The 22,333-nt window shown below is 44.4% G+C and overlaps 2 protein-coding genes and 3 non-coding genes across 5 annotated transcripts in view; 4 read left to right on the plus strand and 1 right to left on the minus strand.

The window, feature by feature from the left end:
* Positions 1–2,221: 2,221 nt before the first annotated feature.
* Positions 2,222–5,092, plus strand: LOC115248825 (uncharacterized). The gene is made up of 5 exons (XM_029832697.1): positions 2,222–2,298; positions 2,439–3,092; positions 3,311–3,520; positions 3,609–3,833; positions 4,779–5,092. The coding sequence occupies exons 2-5, from the start codon at positions 2,477–2,479 to the stop codon at positions 5,090–5,092; spliced, it is 1,365 nt and encodes a 454-aa protein (XP_029688557.1). The 5' UTR covers positions 2,222–2,298; positions 2,439–2,476.
* An 826-nt stretch (positions 5,093–5,918) lies between these two features.
* LOC115248826 (glyoxalase domain-containing protein 5-like) overlaps positions 5,919–22,333 on the minus strand; it is a 29,839-nt gene continuing 13,424 nt past the window's right edge. The window contains exon 3 of the mRNA XM_029832698.1: positions 5,919–6,056. Within this exon, the coding sequence (XP_029688558.1) occupies positions 5,919–6,056 (138 nt within the window). The remainder of the gene's footprint in view (positions 6,057–22,333) is intronic.
* On the plus strand, positions 14,368–14,439 carry trnag-ucc (transfer RNA glycine (anticodon UCC)). The gene has a single exon. It is a non-coding gene; the product is annotated as a tRNA-Gly (tRNA).
* trnag-ucc (transfer RNA glycine (anticodon UCC)) lies at positions 17,219–17,290 on the plus strand. The gene has a single exon. It is a non-coding gene; the product is annotated as a tRNA-Gly (tRNA).
* On the plus strand, positions 20,076–20,147 carry trnag-ucc (transfer RNA glycine (anticodon UCC)). Its single transcript has one exon. It is a non-coding gene; the product is annotated as a tRNA-Gly (tRNA).

The following is a 22,333-nucleotide window of genomic DNA, read 5'->3' on the forward strand; positions in this document are numbered from 1 at the left end:
AAAAGAAATGGCATGACCTTTACACTCAGGTAAAACGACCAACCAAAAACAACTTACATTAATCATTTCAGATAGCAGACTACATTTTTCCCTCAGGTATAGACAGAAAGGATATAATCTATCTAGATTTATAACTATTAGCAGGATAAAAATCCCTCGGAAGAACTTAACACGGTGAACTGTTACATTCAGTAGGGTGTTTACACATTTATTGGTCAGCTATTATGTTATGTGAAACAAGAGTAAGATTTTTTTGTTGTTACAGATAGAGAAGTGCCCTCTGCAGCTGAGGGGTCAAAGGACCCTGGTGAGAGAGCCACAGGGGTGCAATTGCAGCTTTCACACTCACAAGGTGACTACAATTAAAAAGAAACACTGCAAATATAGAAAAATTCATTTCCAATGAGAGGTTGACTGCTGACACTGACAGCACATTCACAACTCCATACATTTATCCTATTTTTCTCCTTCATTCACTAATGGGACTCCACATCATTATAGGATAGAATAGAATAGTTATGTAGTGTGTGAGTGTGTTTTTGGCGGGGGTGGGGGTAGCAGTAGTGGGGGTGGGGGTTAATAACACAGACATAACAATGTTAGATTTTGGGATGTTTAAGGTACCTAGTGTGTTTTTTCTTTAATTAATTATTGCAGGCAACATTAGAGAATGCTGGAAAGAAAAATATTAAAATCCTTAAACAGCACTACTCACAGAGCACTTATTTCATTACTTTGGGCAAAACTGCAGCAATAACAACATACGACATTGACACTTTCAACTTTATTTTGGTTATGTGTGTGATTTTCTGGGAGGACTGTAGTGTTTGATTTCATATTAAAAACATTGGCTTAACTTCAACCTGGATCGGTTGGGCTCTAGATAAATGGTCTGTTCCTCACCTGAAGAATGGCATTACATGTATCAGGAGGTAATATTATTCTGGGTTTTGTAATCTTCAACTAACCAAAACACACAGATCCCACAGGCACTAATGGCACTAATCAAGCACAGTGGTGAAGTTTCAATAAAATAACTATTTGATGATAGTTACCATCCATTAAAGACAATTGTTGATATGTATTAGTGTTAATAGTAGTCGCAGTATTAATTTCACACTCTTTTGATAATTTAATTTACATGTGCTAGTACTGGGCAAATGATGATTTCTTGATGGTTTCTGTGACTCTTCAGCTTCCTGCTGCTGCTGCTGCTGCCTCAACATGCATTGTTGGCCAGAGCACATCTGCATCCACTGGTGATTTGCCAGTGTCAAGTCCTGCACACTCGTTCTCTGTGGTAAATGAAGCCTCCAAATCATTTTCTTGCAATTATTTAATTCAGTCTAACATATGTATGCCTGACTGACATTGTATGTGCTGTATTTTTCAGATACCCTCTGTTGTTCCAGAAACAACCCATGCAGGTGACACATCAGTCACTCTTCCTCCTCCGCAGAGAAGTCCAATCAGCTCTACTGATGTCTCCACTGCTTCAATAAGGTAAATATTTCAATGGTAAATGTAACATACTGATATTAATTTCTAGTCAAAGTTACTTACTCCAAATGTTCTTCAAGCATAAAAACATCTTATGACATAGTGATGCAACGTTTTGCCTCTAATTTCCAAGGCTTTTGATTTTGATATATGTTTTATGAGTCTGATATATGTTATTTTAGGTTTGAAAGATCAAGGTTTGGTGGAAAACATGTGAGAGCTGCAAAGCCAAACCTGAATGTTTCCAGAAAACCTTCCCAGGTGAATATAAGAACATATTATGAAGTTTGGCATGTACATACAAATGTATGACAGTGGCAAATAAAACATGTACAATAACATGTCACATCTATATAACCTCATAGGTACCAGTGACTGCATCGGGACATGAGGGTTCTGGGGCAGCTTCAGCCATCTACCCATCTCCTGATCCTGTCCCATTGCCAAAGCAGCCTCATCAACCTTCTCCGTCTCGTCCAACTGTTTTCGCATCCCCAGACACCTTCCTTGCTCCCCCATTACCACTATCTGTGCAGCAACCAGCACCTGCTCAGCCTGTGACGGATCATACTGTTGTGAGCAACCTGGTAAAAAAAGTGATGATACTTTTGTTTTGCCTTAAACCATTGCATGAGATGAGTCTTAAAAGGCAGGTCTCCTTGTTTTTCTGTACTTTAACAGAACCCCTGCCCGGTGGCTGACTTCTGTTGGGAACGAAATGGGTCAGGTACTTATTAGTGTCCTAACAGCCAGTGAGGGTCCAGCATTGGATCTTATGGCTGCAGGCCTGATGGACAGGTAATAATGATAATACTGATGAACTATTAGCTATTTAAAAGAACGAGTTCTAAAATGCTTAACAGAATTGCAAAAAATGAAAGTGGCATTATGGATGGATTCAGAATAAAAAACTAAATGCACCAACATGACTTCCTCAGGTACCAGAGCGCAGGGGTGGATCCTTCTGTTGCACTTTATGTGGACAACGGCTGCTGTAAAGAGGTGGGCGAGCAAGATCAAGGCCAAATTTGGGCAGTGGCCAAATTTGATTGTCCGTCTAGACATTTGGCATTTCATGCGTCGTTTGGCAGTGGGATGTACTACTGATGCACATCAGCTGTACCCCACTTTCATGGCACGCATGTCAGCCTGCATATTTGAGTGGGATGCAACAGATGTGGCGGAGCTCAGAAGGGCCAAGAAGGCACAACTGTTGCAGGAGGGCTGGCCTGCTCTCTCTGACCAGGAGTTGGACAAACACATCACACAAGATGAGCTTGCGCTGCACTGCAGGAGACGGACCCGTGGACAGGAGACATCCATCCAACTCCTTGATCAGCTTCTTACGGAGCTCATGAGTGGCAAGGGGAATGATGCACTGGGTGTTCCTCTTCTAGACACTGTTAGGATGCAGCACATCTGGCGCATCCAAAGGCGGCATGTGAGGTGCATCCAGGACCCTCCTGGTTTGGCTTTATACACGGAGACTGGGAGCACTAGAAAGGGAGGAGTGGTATTAAAAACATTCCGCTGTGCCAGGGGTTCCACGTCTATGGAATCGTTTCACTGCCATTTGAATCGATTCATTCCAGGTTTGTGCTAAATGTTCATGATCACTCTTTATAATGAGAATTCAGGCCAGGGGATTTAATGGTGTTTTGCTTTTAAATTTGTTGGCCTATTAGCCACAGTGATTTGGGGTTCTGACGAACTATTACCTTATAAATAGTGTTCTCTTTGTGTAACTCTTCACTTTTTCTCATTTATCAGGAATCTCTTACACTTTACTTCCTTTACTTGTTTTTTCAAGGGAACAGTGCGAACCTGCTGAACTACCAAATCTACCTTTTGGAAGGACTCAGTCGCTGCAATCAAGACCGGGCCGCTGCTGCTGTCACATCTGAACCTTCAACTTTGCGCACGTACACAGGGGAGTTGGTTCATTGTGTGAACAGCAACTACGAGAAGGTGTTTGGCAGGAAACTTGTTCCAGGGTTTTCACCACCTGCAAAATATACAGGTAGTGTCAAATGTGCCTGTGTGCATTGTTTTTATTTGAGTTTGGGATGGTTCTGTTATTCAAAATTTCCCAATTTAATATTTCTCAGGAGAACTCATTGGGGTGCAGTACTTTCTGAGGCAGAATAATGAACCTCTTCAAGACATGCACCCCAATTCTGAGGAGACATCCCAGTTGATGGAGGACTTAGATGTTGAGGAGCCAAAAGATCCAGATGAGGGATTTGAGGATTTTTTGGGAAGTGAAGCAACAATTGCGGATCTGATGGTTTCTAATCCCATCAAAGAAATCTACCCCCCTCCAGCTGTTCTTTGTCCTTCAGCAGTTCCTCCTCCACCTTCAGCAGTGCCTCCTCCACCTCCAGCAGTGCCTCCTCCACCTTCATCAGTGCCTCCACCACCTCCAGCAGTGCCTCCACCACCTTCAGCATGGCCTCCTCCACCTTCAGCAGTGCCTCCGCCACCTCCAGCAGTGCCTCCACCACTTTCAGCTGTGCTTCCTCCACCTTCAGCCGTGCCTCCTCTTCAGTCAACTACAGTTTTGCTTCAGCCCCAGCTTCCTTCTTCCATGTCCTCTTCACAACAGGATGTAAGTGATAAATAAATAAATTCTCAGTCGATCTATAGATCACCTTCCACCGTCCCCAACTATTCTATCCTGCCTGCTCCCCGGTGAATCCTGTCTGCTGTCTATTCCTGATAATAAGGCTGTGTTCCGTCGAACTCAAGTGTCGCATTTGGGTTCTCGTCGGGTTCCTGACATCTGTCTGTCTGTCCTGTCTGTCTGCAAGAATTTAAGTAGTGACAAGGAAATTGTGATGCCACAGAACCTAAATATCAGTTTTTATTTTCCAGACTGTAGACAACCGCGGCATTCCTGGAATGGACCGTGTAGATGAACTGGCTGAATACTTGGTGGAGCTACGAGAGCAGACAGGATTGACCCTGAACAATCAACAAGTTAGCACCATTCTGGGTTTGTGGCAGAGTCTTGACAAATTTGACAAAGACAGGATTGTGTATGCTGCAAGATATCAGGACCGGTTGCTAACTGGACGCTTCAGGTCTCCTAAAAAGAAGGCTGTGTTCACTCCTGGGGTAGAAAGCACAAAACGGTGTGTTCTTGGCTCAAGTGGTTTACCAGCTCAGTGGCCAAACTGCTGTCGCCTGATTGAGACCATCTTCGTGAGGCTGTGCAACATTCACACGAGCCCCCCCAAAAAAAACACAGCGTATCTCGATGGTCTCTAATTTTACAGACTACAAAAAGATCCGGCAGCTGGTTCTGTGCAATGGGACACTAATGCAGCAGACAACCCTTCAACTTGTTGTAGTGAACCAGACCACCCTCATGCAGTGGTATAACCAACGGTTGAAGGGTAAGGAGGTGTCTGTTCTTTTGCAAGGTGTGCAACTGCCAGTCGCACGGCCAGTGGCAGCTGACCCATTGCCCTTTGCAAAAACAAAACCCATCTCTCTGCCACAGTACCAACACCAGCCCCCAGCTTACCAGCTGCACACGTACAATATGCCAGCAAATACAGCTGGACATGCAAAACCGAGGTTACGGTAAATTGATCCTGCAGTTGCCTCCAGTGGACCATCAGCCACCCTCTTTCAGTCCTCGGTCACACAAGCTCCAGATTCCTCAGCTCCCAACAGAGAGAGGCCCATTCTGCCGAAGTTTGTAGTGCCGCAGTTTGTTTTGGTACCACAGCTGACCATTTCCTCTGCAAACACTTCTCCTGCTCCAGAGCCCCGTGTTTCCACTGTCTCAGATGTGAAACAAAAAAGAAAGTATAATCGGACGGTCACTGCTAATTCTTGTAGAGCTTGCGGACAGTTCAGGACGGTGGAGACTGGCCACAGCCAGTACAAAGGAAAAATATACTGTCCAAACACTGAGGCTAAAGCACACTTGATACTGTAGTAAACCAAGAGTTGTACAATTTTGGATTAAACTTTTAATACATTTGATCAGTATGCCTTGAGAAATGAAAAGTTAAACTGTTTTCTGCCATTTTTGCTCTAAAAAAAAAACAAAACAACAACCACCACAAAAGATCTGAACAGATGGATGCGTGTCAAAAAAAATTCGTATTCATTAAAAAATTCCAACAGTTAACTTAATTTTTATCTACACTCCTGATAATTGGCACTTGACACAGAGAATTGTACATTTTTTTTTAACTTAGCAAAATACTCATTGGTCAAACATGGTAATTTAACATCATCTCTGGAAATTGTCCATTCATTAAGCTACACTGTTCAGATCAAAACTGATCCTGAAACAGTGAATTGTATTGGAATTTCTATTTAGTAATTGTCTGTTTCTGAGAAATAAAAGAAAGAAACAGTCTGGTGGTTGGAGACATTTCTGTGTAAAAGCCAAAGTCTCATTAGGAGCCCTCTGATGGCTGCATATAGTTGGACACCTCAATGAGATTGTGGTCTGGATCCCTGAAGTACAGGGTGGTGATGGTGCCCACAGCTCCAGTCCTTTCCACTGGACCGTCCTCGATCTTAACGCCACAGGCCTAAAAGAACACCGAATGAACCGAGTGGACTTTATCTCAAAGTATCACCCAGGAAATGTGGTGGCAGCAGCGGGTCAAATACCTTCAGATGTGCAGCTACTTGGGCCAGAGGGCTTCTGGTTATGGATGGTCAGCGGAGCCTGAAGTAGTTAGCTTCGCTTTATCTTTCATATAATAAGAATATAATGTTCGGGATCTGAGGATTGGGGTTAAATGAATTAAGGTTGGGCTTTTATTGCATTTGAATTTCACCATGTGACTCAAATCATCACTAAACACAGGAGTAATTTCAGATTTTAGTCACAAATACAACAAATATTCATGAATTTCAGGAAAAGAAAATGGATCATTTAAAATGAAGCAATTCAAAAAAGAAAAACTGATTAGGCCATTGCCACCCATCGGCTGCCAAACAATCGGAACAGGCAGAGTCCCTGTGGGGTCATCCTTATTTCTTCGTCGTCGTACTCGTCATCCATGGTGTATTCACGCAGTCGACGCTGGCAGTTGCGACGACGAAGGCGGGCGGATTTTTTGACCTTTGGAGGCTTGGGCTCCACTAGAACACAATTATAAAAGTCTGTTGGTGTTTAGAAGTTTCTCCCTTCCTGGGACTCGCATTCATTTCACAACAAAGCCAGATATTTACAGGAGGGAGGTGGCTCGACTGGTGTCCTGGTGCGGACACACCAACCTGCAGCTGAATGCTCAGAAGACAGTGGAGATGATTGTGGACTTCAGGAAAGTCACAGCCCCTTTGCCCCCCCTTGCCCTCATGGACTCCCCCATCACCATTGCGGACTCCTTCCGCTTCCTGGGCACCACCATCACCCGGGACCTTAAGTGGGAGCCAACCATCAGCTCCCTCATCAAGAAGGCCCAGCAAAGGATGTTCTTCCTACGGAAGCTGAGGAAACTCAAACTGCCTCCCAGGATGTTGGCGCAGTTTTATACGGCCATCATCGAGTGGGAAGTCCTTCACGCAGGGTTTTACTGCTGCTACTACTGTTTCAACTCTAACACTATAAAAGGCTTTGAACATCTCTCCAACACACAAGCTCCGAAGCCTCGGTATCATTTGCCCATCACTAATTATCTTGCTCTCTTAGACAAAAAAACAAACAAACAATAGCATCTGCAGCAAAAGGTCAGCATGCGGTAGTGATAGGCAAATGATACTGAGGCTTCGGCGCTTGTGTCACTCTTCCCGAAGCGGAGTGATTCGAAACACTGTGTCGGAGCTTGTATCAAAACACCAGTGTCACGTAACCGAACGTCATCGCTGTTTTGCTTCGTGCTTCATTGCTTTAAAATGTTTCGAAGCCTTTCAATGGCTCATGGCGTTTCAATGCATTTTGAGACAGATTTGAGTGGTTTGATGGCATATCAGCTATATAAGATGCATTAATATGCTTCAAAATTGTTGGGTTGTGAGGAGATAGAGATTTGGAGAGTGAGAGTTAGAGTGTTTTGGCAAGTTTCATGGTGAGTACCACCAATAAGCGACGTTCTAGAATTTGTGAGAACAAATAACTTTTCTGCTTCTGTGAAAAATCATTCCAAATCAAACATATGACAAATGACAAACCATTATCTTTAAAGGTTTTCCTAAAAACACTTCACACACACACAAAAATAAATGTTTCTGAATTCAAACACCATGATGATTTGCAAAGTAGGAAGGATCTCTAATCCTGTTAGGGACTTTTAGTAGTTTTTAAATAAATCTCAAAGTGTTCAATGAACCCTTAACCAACACTGAACCCTTAATATAATTTGCATTTATTCTTTGGGTTAATCTTGAATGTGTTTTAGAGTAAGGGGGAGACCATCTGCATATTTTATTGTAAAGACGATATAATTTGGTATGAATGAACAAAACCCCTGGACGAGCACACAATGAACTTTTATTAGTGTCATGGGATTGAAACAGTGCCAGTGCTTCAGTCGTGCTCTTTGGAGGTTGCTATGGCTTCAGTTGTCCACCAGATGTCACCATCACTGAAGTCTCGAAGCTTTGAATCTTTTTCGACACAATTGTTTGGAAAGCCTCAGTGCTTCATGAGGCTTCACTTTCCCACTCCTAAAGATAATTCAATAATTTTCATCACTGTGGTTTTTGGTGTGTTTTTTTTTTTTTTTGCCGTGGATTCATTAGTGGACCATGTATTCTGCCAAAGAAACGAGAGAACCTGAACCTGGACTGATGAGAGCCATGTGATCTGCAATTGTGCCAGTGTTTGTGTATTTGATGTGTGAGCCTCTGGTGAGTAAACTTCACTGATATTATATACCGTAATTTCCAGACTATAAGCCGCTACTTTTTTCCTACACTTTAAACACTGCGGCTTATTCTCCGGTGCGGCTTATTTATGTATTTTTCTATCGGCCGCTAGGGGCGCTCGAGCAGAAAAGGTAAGAGTGAGACAGGTGGAATTTATGTGTCGAGGAAGACGCAAGTTTAATGTAACTTCGCGCTTTGTGTATGAATAAAATTAGCATAAACAGACCCTCATCATGGAAAATGCAAGAAGAAATGCATATGACGCAGCTATTATCGTTTTAGGGCTGAGGCAGGTTACACCACACACCCACCAAATGTCTTTAAACGTTCCAATAGTCACATCCGCAGGCAAAAGTATAGCCCACACGGTCTGACTGGGTTCACCTTTTTGCCCGGGAAAAATAGCCGGATGCATGTCGGAGCTCTGCCAAGGTTTATACTCAAAATTTTGTCCACGAACAACAACAGGAAACATTTTGATAGGAGAGCTCTCCTTTTTCGAACGCAAGGTATAGTCAGAAGTTAGCAGTTTTGAAAACTTTCCCTTCCTTAATGACCTACACCATCTCTCCATACCTTCCAACTGTTTTTCTAACATCTTCTGAGCTTCAGGAGTTTAGTCAAGTTAATGTCTAAACGACACTGTTCCATACTCCTTTCAAGATTTCTCAGGGAACGTTGTTTCTCCTCAGAAGAAGAACAATTGCTGTCTGAATCTTCATCAGTGTCTGACCCTGAACTGTCATTGGTCAGATCTTGACCAGACTTGGCACTCTTCTTAGATTTATTGCCTCGCTTTTCTGCCTTAGCCAACACACGCTTGATGACAGGATCATAACCACCTATGGCATCATCGTCCTCCAAGAGCAGTGTTTTTCTTGATTTGGATTTTGGAGTTGTTGGATAAATGTACATAACTGTTTTCGCCTTTCCCTTTTCAACAGTTTGGTTGTCCTCATCCTTAATTTTATATTTACCTTTCTGGCTAAGAACAGGAAGTTGTAGATAGATATCGGTGTAGTCAACTTCTAAGTCATATGGTGGAGGGTTTTTCAGAGGAGCCGTTAAAAAGGAGCATTAATCTTTTCCACTAGCGCCGCTGTTTGTTTGGTGGTTCTTTCAATAACTTGTTTTGCTGTTCTGTTTTTCTCTTTTAAAGCTGCTCTCAACTTCTGTCCCTCTTGATCAGAAACTTGCAACATTGCGAGCTCAGTCCGTCTTTTTTCTGCATGAGACTTCCCCTTTTTGCCTTCTTTCTCATTTGCCTTGGAGGCGGTAGCAAGTGTACTGATTGTTTGAATCACATCAGGGTTGAGGGTACCTTCCACCGGCCAAGGTTGTTCAATATCTGGCCAACGCTTGTTCCATTTCTTTGAGGCTTTTAATAGGCCTTTAATAAGAGGATTATTTTTCTGTACCACCTCAATTGGGGTCATGCGTTTAAGTGTTTTGCTTTCCACCTTTGACATTTTCGTGTAGTAGATATATTGTAAAAATAATCTGTTGGATCGCAATACCTCTGCTAATCCGCGTGTTCTTTGAATGAAGACTCCAAGAAGAAAAATGTCAATTTCAAAATGTATTTAGCAACTGAACCAATTCGAGATACAAATATTGGAGAGCTCCAGGCCAATTCATAACCCTACAATAACAGAGTCAATTGCCAGGGCATGAAGTCTGACAACCTAACTATCCCTTGGCCCAGTCTTTAATAGAAACACAAATGCAAATTATCAATGTTCATACAATCCAATCCAGTTTCTCTGCTGGGATGACCTCGTCCTCTTCTTCCAGTCTCCTTTGGTGTTGATACAGTCCTTCTTCTCCATTATCTTCCTAGGTGGCCAGATCAAAGTTCCCATTCTTCATGCAAATAAGCTCATCAACCTGATGTCCCGTTTATAATGGGTGTTTAACACCCCCTGCCTGACTGGCTCCTGAGATTACAATGGTCTAAACAACAATCCTGTGAAAGGAATGTCTCTGATCTTGATTACATTTGCTAATGAGTCTACCATGCCTAACTTCTAAGGGAAGACAGGAACATATGGTAGAACACATAACAACAAGATAAAGACAATTCTCATCAAATCGTATGCAAATGTTAATCCTTAAAATATAAATGCATTGTTTATTTTAATTATTGTTTAGCTAAAATACAAAAAAAATAATTGTTGGTTGATGAATGCAAAACGTAAATTATTTAATTAATATGAGAATGTAGAAATATAAAGAATACAAAAGGAAACAACAAAGCAGAATTATAATAAGTATTAATAAAGAAAAGTATATAAATGAGGTTAGAAAAAAGTTAAAAATTTATAAATTCCCTATTACTCTCAAACTAATTCAATCTGACTCTAAACCATCCAGAATGGGGTGCAAAACCCATTGTATGTATTTATCCAAAAAGATTATGTATATATAAATTTAACTAGCCTTAGTGTAAGACCGTTATGTTACCATCAGTAGGTCAACTCCTCCTCTTGTCTGCCCCCTAAAGGAATCAAGTTCAGATGTGTCAAAAATGTAAAGTGGAAAAAGAAAAAATTCAGTAGTTCATAAGCTATTAAACTCCTTCAAGAAAAATACAAAGTGTATAATTCTTGTATTATTCTTATTGATTTTATTAAGCTATAACAATTATTATTATTAAACAATCATTTAATTAGAAACAGTGATCTTACAAGTAAATAAACCTGTTGCATTTATGCCCCAGTATATTTCTTAAAAAATCCCAACACACATTAAAGAATTCAGCGCTGTTCTAAAAGGAGGAAGCAAGTGTGTGTTCAGCTTTTTCCTCTGATAAAGACTGTCACTTTAAAAAGTGAAAATAAATTGAATGAGGAGGGACTCTCCGCCTCACTCCTAGTGGGAGCCAACTAGCTCCACCTCTTGATGTCTAGAACCACTTCCTGTTCACTTCTAGTCACCAGAAAGTGAACATCTGTTCTCACTACTCCGAATTGGTCGCTGATTGCAGGCCCAACACACAGCTGCAGACTGTGAGCCATACCCTGAGATCCAAAAGATCCAAATTAACCCTAACAACGGATAGAAATATTTTTTTTCAAAATCAATTTTAAATAAAGCTTTCCATAGATATTATGGTATGGTCCCCTCCTGGGCTACTACCTTATCGTGGTGGAGGGGTTTGCGTGTCCCAATGATCCCAGGAGCTCCGTTGTCTGGGGCTATATGCCCCTGGTAGGGCCACCCATGGCAAACAGGTCCTAGGTGAGGGATCAGACAAAGCGTAGCCCAGACCTCCTAATGATGAAAAACATTGGTACCAGGCTTCCCTTGCCCGGATGCGGGTCACCGGGGCCCCCTCCTGGAGCCAGGCCTGAGGGTGGGGCACGTTGACGAGCACCTGGTGGCCGGACCTCTGTAAGAACTTAACTTGTTTGTCAGCCATCCTGGCGCCATCTTACACATGTTCCATATGTGTCCTGTCACCTGTAGTCCGGCCGGGCACAGCCCGAAGAGGCAACATGGGACCCCCTTCCCGTGGGCTCACCACCTGCAGGAGGGGTTCACTACCAGGACTGCACTTAGGTCGCTGCCTTCCAAGCAGTTGACCCGGGTTCGATTTCCAATTCTCACAAACACGCTCACATACAGTTTCCCCAGTCCACTTTACCCCAGTTAATCCTCCTCGCATTATCAACGAAACTACTCTACTTTTATTAAAATAGCTATAACATAAAATGCGATTTGCTATATTTCACAACAAAGGCCAGCAATGAGACAGTTACAGACTACATTGTTCGACCACAGATGATATTCACATCATTTAGAAGAGCAGAGGAGCAAATAAGTGATGGGCTTCAAATAGCAATGCTACTAAAAGGGCTACGTGATTCATATAAGCCATTTGTTGTGCATATCACCCAGACAAATGACACGCTAACTTTTGGAGAATTCAAGACAAAACTGCAAAGTTACAAAAGTACTGGGAAAGAACAGGAAGAAAGGTAACCTAAGAGGGAGAGAAAGACCCCAGAATATTGCGGTGAATTTTCTTCTGATGGTAACCGAGATGTGTTGATGAGGAAGGAATCTTCACAGACTTGGTTGGAAGAGATGTTTATTGGAGAGAAAAGTCAGGCATCAATCGGACACTGCAGTTTGTCCGCGGGAGGTCTTGTGGTCCTGACGTTAAAATCTCCGAAGGGCTTAGTTCGGAGGACCTCATAACACAATATAGCCAACCAAATAGTACAGAGTCCAGTCCATAAGAAGAAGACACAGGAGCCTGTTGGCCCCAGGACTCCCTCTTAGCAGCTCCTCACACAGGAAAAAACAAGACATTCAATCACAAGCACATGAAACACAGGTGACAGGACACATATGGAACATGTGTAAGATGGCGCCAGGATGGCTGACAAACAAGTTAAGTTCTTACAGAGGTCAAGGCCTGCAGAGAATAGATACACAGGCTTCAGATACTACATGAATGTGAATTAATGTTGTTGGGTTTTTTTTTTTTAATGTAGGTCACCCAAACGGTCGTCCGGGATGACCACTCAAGGAGCCCGCACGGCATGCTCTAAAAATAGCACTGGTCACAATAGAATTTTTTTTTTTTTTTTAAAGTTGCTTTAATTTTTTGAAAAAATGCTTACATTAATGCCGATTTTTAAACAATGTTAAAAAACGGAACTTTTTTTTATGCACGCCATTATGAAGCCACCTCTTTTGAAGGCGAAGGTCATTAGTGCGTGGTCGTGTCCACCTTGGAGCAAGTACGATTGCTAGAAGAGTGTCATCTGTCTGAGAACTTAACAGAGCAACTGGACCGAGATCTCGCTTAGTGCAGGTGGTTCAACATCCAGCGCGACGAGTCGGTAGACAGCGCCAGCACAGCTCAGCTAATGATGTTCATCCACATGTCCATTTACAGTCCATCACCAAGGCATTCAAACAGGTGGAGGTAAACAGTTGTGTCTTCCACCGATACAGAAAGAGTGGAGATGTCACTTGGTTATTGTGCGCCACGATGCAAGTTGATTAGATGCTGCAATAGACCAGTGACATTGTCTCTGGTAAATGCAAATGAATTGAAGTGGTCACATTTGAGCACAAGTGTTAATTCGCCCCCGCAATTAAAACCCATCATAGAAAGAGCAGCACTCTCTATGACGGTTTCCTGTGTTCCTTCTGCACTGCACAGATTAAATTAAATTCAAAGAAAAAACTTACAGTTGTCTCAATTAGCCTGATGTGACTTGATTTTGCTCTTTTCTGGTGTTGAACCCTCGGTGTTGACTTGTCACTTTCAACGGTTCATATGAATATTAGGGTGTCGTGGACTTTAGCAACAAGATTTGCTATAATGTGATGCATTTTGGAATGTAACACGGGAATCTATTCGTTCTTGTAATTTGCACAACATGCTGCCGTCATATTTCACAGCTATACCGCGGTGAAGAGCTTGGCGTCACCACGCGTAATGACGCACAACACTGTTGAGTTTTGCAGCTTTACCTGCGCTGAAGCCGGCAAATAAATCCTTCCTGGGACAAAATTGTCTTTTAGCCACCTGGGCGTATTTATTAGCGATTAACGAAATCAGTCGTCTTCCTGCTTAATCATGGGGAACGGAACTTTAAAAAAAATAAAAAATAAACAGGCTCAACATGGGCGTGACCTGAATCGAAAGGTTGATGCCAGTGTTAATTCTTGGGCCATAAAACTATGACTGAAAATTATATATCACAACTTAGTACACTAAATTACAATGTTTCTCAACAACCACCTTACGTTCCCCTTCCTCTCTGTTGCGTCCGTCAAGTGGAGGTGAGCGCACGCTGACGTGAGGAGCGCGAGCCCGCTGCCTTTGAGCTCTTGCGTGTTGTTACGCACTTGGATTAAATTGAACTGTACAAAATGGGCACTAAAAGACAGCGGCAGTTAAAAGATGCTGCATCACATCATTTACATAGGAAAAGTCTTTCCCTCAAGTCCTTTGGTGCCGTTTGTCTTCGCTTCCAGATGTGCTGGGCAGATGTTGACCGCGTCGAGATGGTGGTATAGTGGTGAGCATAGCTGCCTTCCAAGCAGTTGACCCGGGTTCGATTCCCAGCCATCGCATTCAAATTCTCACTTTTACGTCGAACGCTATTACATAATGTGCCTCTGCCTTTGAGATGCCGGCAGGTTTTACGAGCATGCGCAAAATAGACGGTCACATGTGTGAACTCCCAGACCAGCGTCGTGTGTTTTTTTCAGCCGTCTCCAGACTGCCTGAGGGTTTGACTGCTGCAGAAATGTCCACTCTTGCAGGTTATGGGCCCGGTCATGCCGGCCAGAGGTGGTTTAGACTTTTATCCAACAGTGACGAAAAAAGTTTTGAACTTTGGGAAACATGTTTCATGGCGCACGTGGGCTTGCACAGCCTCAGAGGCATAATTGAGAAAGGACCGGAGGCCGATGAGGATGACGTAGAAGTTTTCGCTGAAGATGAGGCAAAGAACGGTGAGGCATCTCATCAGCAACAACGACGAGACAGCCTACAGAGAGGAGGTAGAGCGCCTGACCACATGGTGCGCTAACAATAACTTGGTCCTCAACACCAGCAAGACCAAGGAGCTCATCGTGGACTTCAGGAAAGCAAGAGGAGGCACACAGGACCCCATCCACATCAACGGGATGGCCGTCGAGCGTGTCTCCAGCTTCAAGTTCCTGGGGACCCACATCTCAGAGGACCTGTCCTGGACCACAAACACCTCCAGCATCATCAAGAAGGCTCACCAGCGCCTCTTCTTCCTGAGGACACTGAGGAAGAACCAGCTATCCTCGGCTGTCCTGGTGAACTTCTATTGCTGTGCGATAGAAAGCATCCTGACCAACTGCGTGTCAGTCTGGTATGGAAGCTGCACTATCGCTGAGCACAAGGCCTTGCAGAGGGTGGTGAAAACTGCCCAACGCATCACAAGGACTACACTCCCTGCCATCGGAGATGTCCAGAGGAAGCGCTGCCTGCATCGAGCACGCAGCATACTCAAGGACTCCTCCCACCCTGCCCACAGACTATTTTCCCTCCTGCCCTCTGGGAGGCGCTACAGAACCCTCAGGACCCGGACCAGTAGACTGAGGAACAGCTTCTTCCCCAGAGCGGTGTCCCTGTTGAACTCCTGCTGACCCTTACACACTCCACACCTCACTACACTACAGCAGTTTACACAACAACTCACTAGCTTAGTAACCAATGTAGCTACTGTTTAAACCTGTCCTGCGCACTCATGCACTTTATCATCTGTATCTGTATACACGTAATTTATAATTTGCACATCTCCTCTATCTTACGTAAATAGCTAAATAGCTCCTGCACTTATAGTCCAAGGCATTTAATGTAAACACCATCTGTAAAATATGTTTATAGCACAACCCGGTAAACAATTGTAAAATAACCGCCATACTGTATTTATTAAGTTATTATCCTCACTTGCTGCTTCTTTTGCACTTCTGGTTAGATGCTAAACTGCATTTTGTTGCTCTGTACCTGTACATGTGCAATAACAATAAAGTTGAATCTAATCTAATCTAATCTAATATGCGCAATTAGTGGACAACAAGAGTTTGTCCTTGGTAATGAGAGATGCAAAACGTGACGGAAGAAGAGCGCTGGAGATTCTACAAGAGCACTACGCGGGAACAGATAAACCCCGCATTGTAAGTTTGTATTGCGAGCCTTCCTCACTCTGCAAGGTGTCGTCGAAATCACCCTCAGAACTGTACTCAGACAGGCGCACGAACGAAGCTCACCACAAATTGAGACCAGACGTCAAAGTTCCTTTTCTACCTTGGCCAAGGGGAGTCCCGCTCCGTTACAGACACGCCTGCTGTCGCGCTGTCCCGGGGACTCTCGCTCCGCCCCAGCATTGTCTCTTTTATTAAAACAGGCATGATTACATGGCAGGAGGCGTTTCTTTAGTTCCATAGTTTGCATCAACCGAGTCACATTGCCCATAGTTGACCATATTGAAGCGGCTCTCGGCCTACGCACAGGTGCACAGCCTTCAGTACCCTAACCCAAGCAGAAAAAACGTACAGTTGTCTCAATTAGCCTGATGTGACTTGATTTTGCTCTTTTCTGGTGTTGAACCCTCGGTGTTGACTTGTCACTTTCAACGGTTCATATGAATATTAGGGTGTCGTGGACTTTAGCAACAAGATTTGCTATAATGTGATGCATTTTGGAATGTAACACGGGAATCTATTCGTTCTTGTAATTTGCACAACATGCTGCCGTCATATTTCACAGCTATACCGCGGTGAAGAGCTTGGCGTCACCACGCGTAATGACGCACAACACTGTTGAGTTTTGCAGCTTTACCTGCGCTGAAGCCGGCAAATAAATCCTTCCTGGGACAAAATTGTCTTTTAGCCACCTGGGCGTATTTATTAGCGATTAACGAAATCAGTCGTCTTCCTGCTTAATCATGGGGAACGGAACTTTAAAAAAAATAAAAAATAAACAGGCTCAACATGGGCGTGACCTGAATCGAAAGGTTGATGCCAGTGTTAATTCTTGGGCCATAAAACTATGACTGAAAATTATATATCACAACTTAGTACACTAAATTACAATGTTTCTCAACAACCACCTTACGTTCCCCTTCCTCTCTGTTGCGTCCGTCAAGTGGAGGTGAGCGCACGCTGACGTGAGGAGCGCGAGCCCGCTGCCTTTGAGCTCTTGCGTGTTGTTACGCACTTGGATTAAATTGAACTGTACAAAATGGGCACTAAAAGACAGCGGCAGTTAAAAGATGCTGCATCACATCATTTACATAGGAAAAGTCGTTCCCTCAAATCCTTTGGTGCCGTTTGTCTTCGCTTCCAGATGTGCTGGGCAGATGTTGACCGCGTCGCGATGGTGGTATAGTGGTGAGCATAGCTGCCTTCCAAGCAGTTGACCCGGGTTCGATTCCCGGCCATCGCATTCAAATTCTCACTTTTACGTCGAACGCTATTACATAATGTGCCTCTGCCTTTGAGATGCCGGCAGGTTTTACGAGCATGCGCAAAATAGACGGTCACATGTGTGAACTCCCAGACCAGCGTCGTGTGTTTTTTTCAGCCGTCTCCAGACTGCCTGAGGGTTTGACTGCTGCAGAAATGTCCACTCTTGCAGGTTATGGGCCCGGTCATGCCGGCCAGAGGTGGTTTAGACTTTTATCCAACAGTGACGAAAAAAGTTTTGAACTTTGGGAAACATGTTTCATGGCGCACGTGGGCTTGCACAGCCTCAGAGGCATAATTGAGAAAGGACCGGAGGCCGATGAGGATGACGTAGAAGTTTTCGCTGAAGATGAGGCAAAGAACGGTGAGGCATCTCATCAGCAACAACGACGAGACAGCCTACAGAGAGGAGGTAGAGCGCCTGACCACATGGTGCGCTAACAATAACTTGGTCCTCAACACCAGTAAGACCAAGGAGCTCATCGTGGACTTCAGGAAAGCAAGAGGAGGCACACAGGACCCCATCCACATCAACGGGATGGCCGTCGAGCGTGTCTCCAGCTTCAAGTTCCTGGGGACCCACATCTCAGAGGACCTGTCCTGGACCACAAACACCTCCAGCATCATCAAGAAGGCTCACCAGCGCCTCTTCTTCCTGAGGACACTGAGGAAGAACCAGCTATCCTCGGCTGTCCTGGTGAACTTCTATTGCTGTGCGATAGAAAGCATCCTGACCAACTGCGTGTCAGTCTGGTATGGAAGCTGCACTATCGCTGAGCACAAGGCCTTGCAGAGGGTGGTGAAAACTGCCCAACGCATCACAAGGACTACACTCCCTGCCATCGGAGATGTCCAGAGGAAGCGCTGCCTGCATCGAGCACGCAGCATACTCAAGGACTCCTCCCACCCTGCCCACAGACTATTTTCCCTCCTGCCCTCTGGGAGGCGCTACAGAACCCTCAGGACTCGGACCAGTAGACTGAGGAACAGCTTCTTCCCCAGAGCGGTGTCCCTGTTGAACTCCTGCTGACCCTTACACACTCCACACCTCACTACACTACAGCAGTTTACACAACAACTCACTAGCTTAGTAACCAATGTAGCTACTGTTTAAACCTGTCCTGCGCACTCATGCACTTTATCATCTGTATCTGTATACACGTAATTTATAATTTGCACATCTCCTCTATCTTACGTAAATAGCTAAATAGCTCCTGCACTTATAGTCCAAGGCATTTAATGTAAACACCATCTGTAAAATATGTTTATAGCACAACCCGGTAAACAATTGTAAAATAACCGCCATACTGTATTTATTAAGTTATTATCCTCACTTGCTGCTTCTTTTGCACTTCTGGTTAGATGCTAAACTGCATTTTGTTGCTCTGTACCTGTACATGTGCAATAACAATAAAGTTGAATCTAATCTAATCTAATCTAATCTAATATGCGCAATTAGTGGACAACAAGAGTTTGTCCTTGGTAATGAGAGATGCAAAATGTGACGGAAGAAGAGCGCTGGAGATTCTACAAGAGCACTACGCGGGAACAGATAAACCCCGCATTGTAAGTTTGTATTGCGAGCCTTCCTCACTCTGCAAGGTGTCGTCGAAATCACCCTCAGAACTGTACTCAGACAGGCGCACGAACGAAGCTCACCACAAATTGAGACCAGACGTCAAAGTTCCTTTTCTACCTTGGCCAAGGGGAGTCCCGCTCCGTTACAGACACGCCTGCTGTCGCGCTGTCCCGGGGACTCTCGCTCCGCCCCAGCATTGTCTCTTTTATTAAAACAGGCATGATTACATGGCAGGAGGCGTTTCTTTAGTTCCATAGTTTGCATCAACCGAGTCACATTGCCCATAGTTGACCATATTGAAGCGGCTCTCGGCCTACGCACAGGTGCACAGCCTTCAGTACCCTAACCCAAGCAGAAAAAACGTACAGTTGTCTCAATTAGCCTGATGTGACTTGATTTTGCTCTTTTCTGGTGTTGAACCCTCGGTGTTGACTTGTCACTTTCAACGGTTCATATGAATATTAGGGTGTCGTGGACTTTAGCAACAAGATTTGCTATAATGTGATGCATTTTGGAATGTAACACGGGAATCTATTCGTTCTTGTAATTTGCACAACATGCTGCCGTCATATTTCACAGCTATACCGCGGTGAAGAGCTTGGCGTCACCACGCGTAATGACGCACAACACTGTTGAGTTTTGCAGCTTTACCTGCGCTGAAGCCGGCAAATAAATCCTTCCTGGGACAAAATTGTCTTTTAGCCACCTGGGCGTATTTATTAGCGATTAACGAAATCAGTCGTCTTCCTGCTTAATCATGGGGAACGGAACTTTAAAAAAAATAAAAAAATAAACAGGCTCAACATGGGCGTGACCTGAATCGAAAGGTTGATGCCAGTGTTAATTCTTGGGCCATAAAACTATGACTGAAAATTATATATCACAACTTAGTACACTAAATTACAATGTTTCTCAACAACCACCTTACGTTCCCCTTCCTCTCTGTTGCGTCCGTCAAGTGGAGGTGAGCGCACGCTGACGTGAGGAGCGCGAGCCCGCTGCCTTTGAGCTCTTGCGTGTTGTTACGCACTTGGATTAAATTGAACTGTACAAAATGGGCACTAAAAGACAGCGGCAGTTAAAAGATGCTGCATCACATCATTTACATAGGAAAAGTCTTTCCCTCAAGTCCTTTGGTGCCGTTTGTCTTCGCTTCCAGATGTGCTGGGCAGATGTTGACCGCGTCGCGATGGTGGTATAGTGGTGAGCATAGCTGCCTTCCAAGCAGTTGACCCGGGTTCGATTCCCGGCCATCGCATTCAAATTCTCACTTTTACGTCGAACGCTATTACATAATGTGCCTCTGCCTTTGAGATGCCGGCAGGTTTTACGAGCATGCGCAAAATAGACGGTCACATGTGTGAACTCCCAGACCAGCGTCGTGTGTTTTTTTCAGCCGTCTCCAGACTGCCTGAGGGTTTGACTGCTGCAGAAATGTCCACTCTTGCAGGTTATGGGCCCGGTCATGCCGGCCAGAGGTGGTTTAGACTTTTATCCAACAGTGACGAAAAAAGTTTTGAACTTTGGGAAACATGTTTCATGGCGCACGTGGGCTTGCACAGCCTCAGAGGCATAATTGAGAAAGGACCGGAGGCCGATGAGGATGACGTAGAAGTTTTCGCTGAAGATGAGGCAAAGAACGTTGAGGCATCTCATCAGCAACAACGACGAGACAGCCTACAGAGAGGAGGTAGAGCGCCTGACCACATGGTGCGCTAACAATAACTTGGTCCTCAACACCAGCAAGACCAAGGAGCTCATCGTGGACTTCAGGAAAGCAAGAGGAGGCACACAGGACCCCATCCACATCAACGGGATGGCCGTCGAGCGTGTCTCCAGCTTCAAGTTCCTGGGGACCCACATCTCAGAGGACCTGTCCTGGACCACAAACACCTCCAGCATCATCAAGAAGGCTCACCAGCGCCTCTTCTTCCTGAGGACACTGAGGAAGAACCAGCTATCCTCGGCTGTCCTGGTGAACTTCTATTGCTGTGCGATAGAAAGCATCCTGACCAACTGCGTGTCAGTCTGGTATGGAAGCTGCACTATCGCTGAGCACAAGGCCTTGCAGAGGGTGGTGAAAACTGCCCAACGCATCACAAGGACTACACTCCCTGCCATCGGAGATGTCCAGAGGAAGCGCTGCCTGCATCGAGCACGCAGCATACTCAAGGACTCCTCCCACCCTGCCCACAGACTATTTTCCCTCCTGCCCTCTGGGAGGCGCTACAGAACCCTCAGGACTCGGACCAGTAGACTGAGGAACAGCTTCTTCCCCAGAGCGGTGTCCCTGTTGAACTCCTGCTGACCCTTACACACTCCACACCTCACTACACTACAGCAGTTTACACAACAACTCACTAGCTTAGTAACCAATGTAGCTACTGTTTAAACCTGTCCTGCGCACTCATGCACTTTATCATCTGTATCTGTATACACGTAATTTATAATTTGCACATCTCCTCTATCTTACGTAAATAGCTAAATAGCTCCTGCACTTATAGTCCAAGGCATTTAATGTAAACACCATCTGTAAAATATGTTTATAGCACAACCCGGTAAACAATTGTAAAATAACCGCCATACTGTATTTATTAAGTTATTATCCTCACTTGCTGCTTCTTTTGCACTTCTGGTTAGATGCTAAACTGCATTTTGTTGCTCTGTACCTGTACATGTGCAATAACAATAAAGTTGAATCTAATCTAATCTAATCTAATATGCGCAATTAGTGGACAACAAGAGTTTGTCCTTGGTAATGAGAGATGCAAAACGTGACGGAAGAAGAGCGCTGGAGATTCTACAAGAGCACTACGCGGGAACAGATAAACCCCGCATTGTAAGTTTGTATTGCGAGCCTTCCTCACTCTGCAAGGTGTCGTCGAAATCACCCTCAGAACTGTACTCAGACAGGCGCACGAACGAAGCTCACCACAAATTGAGACCAGACGTCAAAGTTCCTTTTCTACCTTGGCCAAGGGGAGTCCCGCTCCGTTACAGACACGCCTGCTGTCGCGCTGTCCCGGGGACTCTCGCTCCGCCCCAGCATTGTCTCTTTTATTAAAACAGGCATGATTACATGGCAGGAGGCGTTTCTTTAGTTCCATAGTTTGCATCAACCGAGTCACATTGCCCATAGTTGACCATATTGAAGCGGCTCTCGGCCTACGCACAGGTGCACAGCCTTCAGTACCCTAACCCAAGCAGATATCACACATTGTTGTTTTGTCCTCCTTCTCACAAACACGCTCACATACAGTTTCCCCAGTCCACTTTACCCCAGTTAATCCTCCTCGCATTATCAACGAAACTACTCTACTTTTATTAAAATAGCTATAACATAAAATGCGATTCGCTATATTTCACAACAAAGGCCAGCAATGAGACAGTTACAGACTACATTGTTCGACCACAGATGATATTCACATCATTTAGAAGAGCAGA

The sequence above is a fragment of the Takifugu rubripes genome, chromosome 2, assembly GCF_901000725.2.
Source record: "Takifugu rubripes chromosome 2, fTakRub1.2, whole genome shotgun sequence".
In the NCBI taxonomy this organism is placed as follows: Eukaryota; Metazoa; Chordata; class Actinopteri; order Tetraodontiformes; family Tetraodontidae; genus Takifugu; species Takifugu rubripes.